The following is a 12094-nucleotide window of genomic DNA, read 5'->3' on the forward strand; positions in this document are numbered from 1 at the left end:
TAAATGCAAACTACTATAAAAACTCATTTATTTAAAAAATATGTTATGCAACAATTGCTTAGTAATTCAAAAGAAATTCTTTAAGAGACTTAAGGAAACAAAAAATACCTAAGTTAACTTCTAGGAAAGGGAGGTGAATCACAAAGGATTGTTTAATAACCAAGCATTTCCTAGCCAAAGCTTACCTTAGGTACTCATACTCCAAACTTCTCAAAGGGAATTAAAAAGGAAATAAAAGTAGACACACACTAAGCTACCACAATTAAAGAAAATAATAAACTAACTATGCAGCCTAATGACTAAGTTAGAAGAACTTTGGTTCCTATAACCTAAACAACTAAAAGCGAAATTTACTAAGGATTAAAGGTTCTTGTTAGGAGATGGGATTGAGCACCAAAGACTCCCCCAAGACACCTAATAAGGTCGTGAGATACAAAGCAAAAGGAAAGAAATTACAAGGCAAAGAAATACAACCAAACAAAGGTTCTTCCTCCCAAGTGTTTCTCTCTTTTTTTCTTGGCTACCACTCTAGACTTCAAGCTCCCCTTAGGTATCCCCTACCTAGGATGCTACCTCAAAGATATTGGCTCACCACAAAAAAGAGAACCTACACCATAAATAATGCACAACTCAATTTTCAAAACCAATTATCATATAAGCCTACAACTAGTAATTATAAGTTGTCTATTAGTTAAACTACATGTAATTAGCTTCCCTTACCTTTTAGATGATCAAATAGCTTTAGAACCCTCAAAACACTTTTAGACGCACAAGAAGTCTTATATGTCCCTATAAACAACAGAAACACGATTAAGATACACCATTAGGACCACTGATCAACAAAGACTCTTAAAGATGACTTAAACCCGACATTCAAACTAGAACAATCTACATGCACCTAAAATGTGCGAACTAAGGAAAAAAGGTAGAAACTAACTTTCTCTATTGTAGAAAACAATCAGAAAGAGTTGAGGATATCACCTCAAGGATTACTCTGGTTGTATCCAATCTTTAAACCGATAAAGGGATGATTAGAAAACCTAGAGAGAAGGGAGAACTTTAGAGATAAGGATTTTAGAGAGATAATGTGATTTAGGATAATGAAACTCATTTATAAGAAATATATTTATACTTTAAACTTTTATTATTAAAATAATCGAGTTTCATCATTCTAAACACATTATCAGTTTTGAAACATGAATTCCTAGGCTCTTACATTCTCCTAAACAACACAAATTTTCAACCTCAAAAATTAAACTTACCAGAGAACAGATGTGGGTATGGCTTTCTCATATCTTCATCTATCTTCCACGTAGAGTCATCTGTCTTCTTATCCGAAACAACATTGACTATACTGGTGATCTTTCATCTAAGTTGCTTCATTTGGCAGTCCTTTATACTAGTAGGATGCATCTCTACTAAGATATCATCTCTGACATGAACATCCTCCACTTTCAGCACATGTGAAGGATCAAGCAAATACTTCCTTAGTTGAGAGATGTGAAACATCGAACGAAGATTGGCCAACTAAGGAGGCATGGCGATCTTATAAGCCACTATTCAAATTCGCCTCAAAATCTGATATGGACCAATAAACTTAGGAGAAAGCTTCCTTGAAAAGATATCCCTTCCCACACTAATAGTCAAAGTCACCGGTAAAAAAACATGATCCCCAACTACAAACTCCAATGGTCTTTTCCTCTTATCAGCATAAGGCTTTTGCTTACTATGTGAGGCCTTCATCCTTCATTAGATCAACTTCACCTTGTCTATTATCTTTTGCAACAACTTAGGTGCTACCAACACAACTTCACCATCCTTGTACCAACACAAGGGAGTTATGCATAGACTACCGTACAAATCCTCGTAGGGTGTCATACCTATACTCGTCTGAAAGTTGTTGTTGTAGGTGAACTCCACCAAAGGTAGCACTTCATCCCAACCACCCATGTGATCCAACACACAAGTTCTCAATAGATCTTCCAACGATAGTCAATCCATCTTTAAGATCACGTTCAAACTTTGTAGAGGTAAGCATATAAGGTTGACCTTCAACTTAGCCCATCTACTACCATCAAACATCTAGCACACAGTGCAAACATCTTGACTAAACCAGAGGCTAGAGTAGATACCACAAGATTATACAATAACTCTCTCACTGGTAGACGCAACTCTTGCACGCAAGCATTTGACACAAAGGAGTGTGTCACTCAAGAATCAAACAACACACACAATTCCCTACCAGCTATCAAGCAACTACCAAAGATGATATTATCTAATCTAACAACCTTTTCCCCTTACATGGCATAAACTCTTTCTGAAGCCTAGGGTCTGTCACCCTTCCTCTACTATTGAGCTGCCTATTGAGGTTGGTTCCCAACTCTTGTACTAGAAGGAATATCCCTGACATAATGTCCCTCTCTACCACATAGGTTACATCGCTTGCAACCATCCATTTGAGGAAAAAAGACTCCTATAATGTAATCCCCCAAAGATGTAACATTACACTCCTCCCTACTAGACTCACTACTAGGAAGAACTCCCTCTTGATCCCTACGATGGAGGCCTAGAGTAAGGCTTCTTCCACTCTTTCTAACCAGCTCCAAACCCATATGGTCTTTCCACTCTTTGTAACACCCTGAGTAGAATGTTGTTTTTAAGTGCAAGAGACTCAAGCCATCTAGAATTTTTTGTGATTATTTGTTTTCTATCAGTTCTTTATTTTTCCGCACTAGTTTATCACTTTCTCTTTCTGAGATAGTTAGTTTTCTTTCCAATTTACAGACATCCTTTTCTAGAATTTTAGCATTGCTCTTGGATTATGTAAATTCATTCTTCAAAATATCATTTCCTTTTGAGATTCTTAATTTTTGTTTCTTTATTAGGTTTTAGCTAGTTTTACACATTTTGACAACAATCTATAATAGGCTTCAATAGTTAAGTCTAAGTAAAAAAAGTGTACCTCATTGTCAGAATATTCTGATGAGCTTTCAAAGTCGTCATTTACTTCTTCTTCATAGTTGTCCAATAGATTTCCATCATCTTTAGCCATAAGACAAATATCTTCTTCTTCATCATTATTCTTAGAGTTGTCTTGAGCTTCCCATGTGTTGGTCAGGGCATCCCATCTTCCTTGTGGTCTTTTGTGGTCTTTTGTAGTCATGAGTCTTTCTGCTTTCTACAAGCGACTCTCCTTTGGATTAAGGAGGATTGTTGAAGACGTAGCCTTCATTTTTTATGTCTCAGGATCATTTCCTTGAGTCTTGTGAAGAACTAATCCATGAGGTTAACTCTTATACAGATTGAAGTACCTGGAAAACACTAGAAGAGGGAGGGGAAAGGGGTGGGTTGAATAGCGTTATAGGAAAAAAATTGCAAATGTGATAGTTTAATAACCTTATCAAGGATTAAAAGATTTATATAAGTTGTTAAATGCTTGACTTGAAAGTTTTGTTCAAACTATAAGTTCTCAAATAGGTAAATTTTAATTGTTTAATCAAATTTGCTATAACGATTTGATAAAGCTAACTTTTACTCGTTTATTTTCATTAATAGATTTTCTTATTTGCAGGCAAGTTAGCTTTCAGGATAAATGTAATAATAAATTAAAGTAGCATATACCAAATAATCAGAGCATATATTAACACATGTAAAATCATATATTTAAACACATTAACTTAAACATATCAAACTAGATTAACATGTTGAGGACTTCTAAGAATCCGGGGACTCCCTTGATTTTGTGTTATCCTATTATAACTTTAACCTATCCTTCCTCTATGTTTTCCTCTTCTGGTCATTATGGTCTTTCCATTTATATAATTTATTCTCCTGTTATTTACTAAAGATAAAAAAAGGTGGTTTTATTGCTTGGATAAGATGAGCCTATTAGATGGTCCAGATATATAGAACAAAGATTAGTAAATAATGTGAGAATAATGAAAGCATTTATAATAAACATAGATTCAGACTATAGCTATGTTTTTGCCTTTTCTATTTATCTGATCATGAGGGAACACTTATTTATGTATTTTAGGAGACTATTTAGGTACTCAGATTAATAGCTTCATCTTCCTATATTGTCTTAATTTTGGTGTTCGATGTTTATCACATCATTTAGGTATTCGGAGATGTCACTAAGAATTATTTAAGTATGCCATGAATGATTTATGATTCCCATGCATTACTGTTATCAATTTGTATGAATACATTTATAGATGAAACACTATCTAAGACAAAAAAAATGCAAGAGTAAGTGAGCTTAGATAAAAGTGGTGATAGGGATTAGTCAATATGAATATTTGAACACATCAAACCAGTGTGTATTAATACTTTTGAATTTGGCATTTACATCTAGTGATGAGAGGAGGGAGAGTTTTGTGATTAGAAGGCTATGGATAAAGGTTTTGTTGCAAGGTTGTCCAAATGTTGGAGAACAAGTTGTAATTGGGAAGATTAAGATGGCTTCATTGATAATTTATGGTAGTAGGGAGGTAAACCGACACTCGGTAAGGGTTGGTTTGGGGAGGGTGTGTCATTGGGTTGTTCCGCTTTAGGGGCATATTCATCAAGTCTTTCTTCAATCATGGGTGGTGGAGTAGGGATTCTTAATGCAAGCAACTTTTCAACTTTCCTCTGCTTGGCAATCAGTTTGTTGGAATTTCTCAAGATCACTCGGTAAAAGTAGATATTTCCTTCTCTTCATTAATGATTTTTCAAGAAAAACATAGGTATATTTCTTAAAAGAAAAATCAGAGGTCTTTAAGAACTTCAAGAAGTTAAAGCCCATGTTGAGAAGGAAAGTGGCCTTGTGATCAAAGCTTTAAGTACAACCGTGGAGGAGAGTTCACATCAAAAAAGTTTTAGAAGTATTGTGAAGATAATGGAATTAAACGACAATTGACAGTACCAAGATCCCTTAAAAAAAGGAGTGGCAGAAAGGAAAAATAGAACAATCCTAGAGATGGAAAGAAGTATGCTTAAAAGTAAGATACTTCCAAAGGAGTTTTGGGCTGAAGTCGTTATATGTGTGGTTTATCTTACCAACTATTATCCAACAAGAAGCATGAGTGGAAAAACACAACACAAGTAGCATGGAGTGTGAGAAAGCCAAGTATTTATCATCTTAGAGTCTTTGGAAGCATAGGTCACGTCCATGTACCAGATGAGAAGTGAAGTAAGCTTGTAGTCAAAAGTGAAAAATACATCTTCATTGCTTATGACGCCAACTCTAAAGGGTACAAGCTCTACAACCCTGATATAAGGAAAATAATCGTCAGTCGAAATGTAGTGTTTGATGAAGAAATAGAATGAGATTGGTCGACAAACTGTGGCGATTGTAACTTCATCTCGTACATTGAAGAAGACGATAATGGTAATTTTTACCATTATCTGTGGTGCAATTTTCTTACCAAATCAACTCTCCTTAAGCTTGAATCTCGCTTAATCCTCTCTTTTATCTGACTTTTGTGAATAGGTTTAGTCTAGGCTATATACTTAGTGGTTTTCATCACTAATTCCCTCATATTGTAGGCAGATTGTGTGCATTTGAAGAATATCAAAACCATCAAGGAGTTGGAACCGAGGAGAAATAGCAAAAGCACCAAACTAGAAGGCTGATGTTGGCTCGCAAGCTCGCTTGGGCGCTCCCTCTAGGGGTGTTGAGCATCATCACCTTGCAGTTCCGCTTGGGCGCTCTCTCTAGGGGCGCTGAGTGCCATTGCTTCGCAAGCTCGCCTAGGCGCCCTCCTGTCTGGGCACTGAGCGTTACACTTGCTGATGTGGCACCCTAGACCTATTTAAGGCTACCATGCAACGAGGGTGCGAACTTCTTGGCGGATGAAGCACGAAAACACCATTTTGGACCTCTTGGAGCAAGTTTGGGTGTGTGGGAGCTCTCCATTCATCTTCCTTAGGTCTCCATCTCCTTCACTTTCATCCATTATAAGCTCAAGCTCTCCATGACAATGGAGAGCTAAGTTCATTTTGTTGGGGAATGATGTAACTATGAAACTCTTATGTAAATGCACTTGTTTTGAATGAATATAAGCTTCTTTCATTGATTGTTAGCGTTTATTTCCTTCTCTTAAAGCTTGTTGTGACATGATCAACCATAGCATGATTCTTTGGTTTGCTGAATGTTGGGAGATATTGTGTGAACCTTGAACTGGACTAAACACCTAAACAAAATTGTATCTAGGGATAGAACTTGGACCTTTAGTTGTCTTAAACCTCATTTCTTAAAGCAGATGAACTTGTTAGGTTTTCCAAGGGATTGGAGTTTAATGAGTAAGTCTAGGCTCTCTTTAACAAGGGATTGGGTTTGAGTAACTTAGTAGGTTGACATGAGCAATTATACAAAGAAGAAGTAATGTGCATTTGCATGAAAGTGTAGTAGGTGAAACCATTCTCCAACATTTCCATTCCATTTCATCTTTAATCATTCCATTTCCAAGTGTTTTAACCCTAAAAGTTCAATTTACAACTTATGCACTATGTTTATTTTTATTGCATCAAAATCACATTAAATGGAGTCATTCTTTAGTCTAAATTAGTTAAGTAATTATATGATTGTTTAGGGTCACACAAGTCTCTTGGGATAAGATATTCGGTCTTACCAGTTTATTATTTGATACGATTCGGTACACTTGCCGAAGTTTTAACAACTATGGATGAAGATATCAAAGCAATAAAGAAAAATAATATGTGGGAGCTAGTCTCGCTTCCAAAAGGGCACAAAGAAATAGGTGTCAAGTGGGATTACAGAGCAAAGAAGAACTCCAAAGGAGAGATTCAAAGATACCAGTCAATATTGATGGCATAAGGGTACACTCAAAGAGTTGGCATTTACTATGACGAGGTATTCACTTTAGTTGCTCACTAGAAACTATTAGACATATTATATCATTAGTAGCTCCGAATAATTGGAAGATACATTAAATGAATGTCAAATCCACCTTTTTAAATGGAGTTCTTGAAGAAGAAGTCTACATTGAGAACCATAAGGATACAAAGTCGATGGTTAATAAGACAAAGTCTTGAAATTAAAGAAGGATTTTTATGGGTTTAAACAAGCCCCTACAGTTTGGAATGTTCAAATTAACAAGTTCTTCAAAGAAGTGAATTTCATCAAGTGTCCATATGAGCATGCACTCTATATCAAAGCTCAAGGCGGAAATATTTTGAATGTATGCTTGTATGTCAATGACTTGATTTTCACAAGGAACAATCCAAGAAGGATATGTCCATGGAATTTGAAATGATCAATATGGGGCTTATGGCATACTATATTGGAATAGAAGTAAAGTAAGGAGATGAAAGAATTTTTATCACTCAAGAAAGTTATGCTAAAGACCTTCTCAAGAAATTCAAGATGGATGATATTAATCCAATTGGTACTCCTATGGAATGTGGCATCAAGTTGAGTAAGGATGAAGAGGGAGAAAAAATGGATCCAACCCTCAATAAAAGTCTTGTTGAAAGTTTATGTTATTTAACTTATAGAAGACCAGACATTTTTTATGCCTTTGGAATTGTGAGTCCGTACATGGAAGCTCCAACAACTACTCACTACAAGACTACGAAGAGGATTCTTCAATATATCAAATGTACAACAAGATTTGGCCTATAATTTTTAATTTATAAATTAGTATCTAAATTAATCAAAATTTCTTCTAATATTTTTTCTCAATACTAAAATCAAACTCAGTCATGATCCAAGAATGGAAAATATATGTAATTTTCTGACAATATAGTAATTCCATAATACCCTATAAATATATAATAGTGCCTTAAAAAATGTAGAATAAATCATGCAAACAAAGATAGGGTAAAAGTAACGAAAGAGATTGTGAGGAGAGTAGTATTGTTGCACAGCTAGAGAGAAAGAGAGAGAGAGAGAGAGAGAGAGAGAGAGAGTTGAAGAGGAGGCAGACAGCAGAAAGATCCGTTACAACGGTTAGGAGTTGTGAATGTTCCAAAAAGCAGAGAGTCAGTTGCAGTGAGTGCCCTTTATTTATAACCACATCATCCTTCGCTGGCTCTCACCACCACTCTATAACTTTTTATAACTTAGAATCTCTTGTTTAAAGAAGAAAACATAATTTTCAAGAACAATAAATCATCAATTTCTTCATTAAAGTATCACGTTTCTTGGTTAAATATTTAATAAGAAGAAAATTCGAAATTGGTTTATTCATTTTTGTATAAGTCTTCTTCTCTAAATTTTAAGTGTTTGTGAAGCTACATCTTGCCCAATTTAGTTTAAAGTATTGAAAGTTAATAAAAAAAAAAGTTTAATATTTTGGCAAATTCATTGTATTAAAATATAAAATAGGAGAAAATTAGATAAAAGAAAATTTAAAAAGTTAGCTAAAATAATTCGTAATTTAAAAATTAAGAATTTTATTTTTTTTTAATTTTACCCAATTTTTTTCATCAATCAAACTTCTCGAATAGGTTGCCAGCTAATTTTATGTTAAAATACAAATCTTATTTTAAACTTTTTATGAAGAAACTAAACTAATTTTATCGTGTAAAAAACCTTTTTTTTTTCTTTTTTCGTCTTTTTAAAATATTTATAAAAAAAAATACAATGCTTTTTTTTTTTGCTCTGTCTACCAATCATTTGTATTAGACCTCGTTCTTCCTTCACATCTTTACTCTTCAACTTTCAAGCATGAACAATGATTAGCATACCCAAAAACATTGGAAGCAAAAAGTTAAAGGAGAATTCAAACATATTTCGATATTATCCGCAACCGTCCCAGAAATTAAAGGAAAAACAAACGAAGTTCTAGTATTTACCGTCACAAAATTTTCAGACTGTCCTAATGTTTTGTCCCTAAGAACTAGAACAGAGAGCAAAAAGAAAGAATTTTCCGCGATGAAGAGAGTAAAAAGTAAGAGTTGAAGGATGAAAGGAAAAGAATCGGAAGTGATCGGAAGCGAAATTGTTTCAATTAACTTTCCCTCTGAACAATAAAACACAGAGCGGTGGCGTCAATTCCCTAACTAAGTAGCTACCACTAGTACTATATGTGTATGAAGAGAGAAACAGAGAACAGGAGAGAAAGAGGGCTCAACAGGAGTGAAAGTGCAAAGCGTGTGGAAGGCGATGGTTGGTATGGTTATGGTGGTGTTGATCGGAAGTTGACTCCTTTTCGATACGCCAACGGAGATGGAGAAAATCGTCGACGGAGCAGGGCAGCTTGAGGGGGCCATCGGTGTGGTAGCCGTAGACCTCGTGAGCTTTGTCGAGAAGACGCTTGAAGAGAGGGTGGTAAAGGTATGAGATGGGAATGACAAATCTCTGAGAAGAGGAACCACCTTGGTCCTCGTCTTCTAACCCCACTTGAACGGCCAAGAACCCTTTCTTCACCTTCATCTTCTTGTCTTCCTGCATGGTGTTTGTGTTTTTGTGTGTGAGAGAGAGAGAGAGAGAGAGATTGAGTTAGTCGAAGTGGTAAAAGCATAGGAGGAAGGGATGATATATAGGCATGGAAAGGAGTGATTTTTACTTTGGGTATGAAGAAATGGTATTATGAAGAATGTACGATATACGGAAAGAGGGTGGTGGTGGGTGGGGCAGTGGGGAGTGGAGAATTACGTGTGATGGGGTTTGGAGAGAGTGGGTAGAGAGGTCAATGATAAGAAAAGTGAGGGAATAAATAAACAGCTCTTGGGGTGAGAATGGGACACACTTCACTTCAATTAATCATGAATGGGGAAGTGGGCTTTCTCAATGACGCTTCTTTTCTTGCTTTTCCTTTCATTGGTTTATGTTGTTTGTGGTTAAAATTTAACAAGATAACATACAATAAAATACTTATGTTACCTTGTGATAATCTATTCTTTCCTCTATAATCATCTTCTCATTTCTCTATTCAATTCCCTATTTTATCTTCTTCTGAAATATATATGTTTTATTGTAAAGATATGACTAATAACATTAACATATATTTATTCTTTATCATATTCAAAGACTTGTATATTAAGAAAATACTAGTAGAGTAACACCATATCTATATACACCTTTGTTGTTATACTGTCAATAGCTTAATGCTATCATAATAATTCATTACATCCCCATCATTCAACTTATACTTTCATAATCCATAGAAATTATAATTAAAAATTCAGTTCATCTTTTTTAACTATAGTTTGCTCCTTTAAAATTCATAAACAACATGAAAAACATTAAGAAATTTTAACTTACTACACAACTGTTAATCATGAAGAACTTAGAAAAAAAATTAAGAATAGTAGTTATTTAAAAAATGACACTCAATTATTTTATTGGTAAAAAGTTTAATTATAAACAGATTTTATGTTAATTGAGTTTTATTTTTAGAAAAAAAACTATCATTTCTCTAAAAACTTTTTTCTCTAAAATATTATTTGTTTTCTCTCTAACTTTTTAAGTTTGACTCTCATCTATCTATGAATTAAAGACTATAAATGGATTTACAACAAAGAGATATACATTTTTAATCAATTAGAATCTTAAATTGAGTAAACTCATCTTTCGTTATTTTTTTCAGTTTCTTTTAGTAAATCAGATGCATGTAAGAGTTATTGAGCTTGCATGTGTCATTTAAGGATCGAAGATGAACTTTGTTCGAATTACGATTGTTATAGGGTATGTTCAAAATTGTTGATTTGAGTGTTTTGTGTGCCAATATTTCTTGTGTGAGTAGAGGTCTTTAGGAACAATAAAGTTTTTGTGATAATTATATAATTTGACTTCTACTTGATGAATGAACTGTGATTAGAAAATGATATTTATGATAATTTTTTATGTGTATGTATGAATGGAAATTAATATTTGTGGAATTGATTGGTTATACTAGGATTGTCATATTTGCTCTATCTAATATTTATTTTAAATTAAATCATGGTATTTTTGAATTAAAGGATTAGATAAAATTGCTTACATAAGCATAATTGATTAGGGTTTGAGTACTGATATGGTATTGAGTGGTACCTTCAAATCATCGAACAACATTGATCCATGGCACCAAACACTAGCTAAAAATCGCTAGAGGTTGTTGTGATTTAAAATCACAAAGAACTCCAAGGATATGTCACTGGTGCCCTATTTTATGTTCTTGTGTAAGATGTTTTATTGTAAAGATGAGTAATAACATTCACATATTTATTCTTTATCAATTCAAAGAGTTGTATATAAATAAAATTCTAGTAGAGTAACACTAAATCTTAGTTTCTTGTTATACTTTCAATAGCTTAATGTTATCATAATAATTCATTACAATTATATATTCAACTAACACTTATTTAACATACGGGTTAATATAAATTATAATAAAAATTTAATTTAATTCTTTTTTCTATAGTCATTTGCTCCTTAAAATTATCCTCACCAACATGAAGAACATTAACCTTGTATTTGGATAAGGAATTTTATCAATTATAAAAAAATGGAATGCATGGAAATTTAAATGACTTACAATTAAATTATCTTTATTTTTTAAATAGTTTGTTTGGACGGAGCAATTAACATATTTGAATTTCAATTTTCTTGTTTGGATAAACCAAATTAATTTCTTTTTAAGGAAACAAATTCTAATTTAGAAATATTTAGCTCTACTTTTGGATAGGTGAGATGAAATGTTGAGCTAAGTCGGCCAAACAAAAGGTAAAGATGAGATGCTCCTTGCCATAAATAGAAAAAGTAGACTTTGGTCGAAGGTCGAGTTTAGTTGGTTCGGACTAATAGTCGAGTTGAATAGGTCTGGACTACATACCGAAATGACTTAACGTAAGCTAAAAGTTAGTATGAGTCCATATTTTTTTACATATGTGAACTTTTTTCGTCTTGACCATTGAGGAATTATAGAACTAGTGATATTTTAATTTCCTTCTTTTTTAAAGTAAATTTAAAAAAGAAGTCATTTATTTGAAAGAATTTCAAATTCTTCAAATAAATTAATTGCACTCTTAAATTGTCTCATCCAAACACTATATAAGAAAATTTTAACTTATACTAAAATATCTTTATCCAAAAATTTAATTATGCTTGATAAGATAGAATATTCTAATTCCGAGGAGGAGAATGAGTTAATTCAAACTATAA

At 33.6% G+C, this 12094-nt stretch overlaps 1 protein-coding gene across 1 annotated transcript; it reads right to left on the reverse strand.

The window, feature by feature from the left end:
- Positions 1-8936: 8936 nt before the first annotated feature.
- LOC108331210 (auxin-induced protein 6B) lies at positions 8937-9538 on the reverse strand. The gene has a single exon (XM_017565857.2). It carries the CDS (start codon positions 9401-9403, stop codon positions 9080-9082), a length of 324 nt encoding a protein of 107 aa, XP_017421346.1. The 5' UTR covers positions 9404-9538; the 3' UTR covers positions 8937-9079.
- Between the last annotated feature and the right edge of the window lie 2556 nt (positions 9539-12094).

The sequence above is a fragment of the Vigna angularis genome, chromosome 4 (genome assembly GCF_016808095.1).
Source record: "Vigna angularis cultivar LongXiaoDou No.4 chromosome 4, ASM1680809v1, whole genome shotgun sequence".
NCBI classification, from domain to species: Eukaryota; Viridiplantae; Streptophyta; class Magnoliopsida; order Fabales; family Fabaceae; genus Vigna; species Vigna angularis.

Bases quoted from the DNA above. Each gene is read 5' to 3' on its own strand.
- LOC108331210 (XM_017565857.2), bottom strand. From the start codon at position 9,403: ATGCAGGAAGACAAGAAGATGAAGGTGAAGAAAGGGTTCTTGGCCGTT.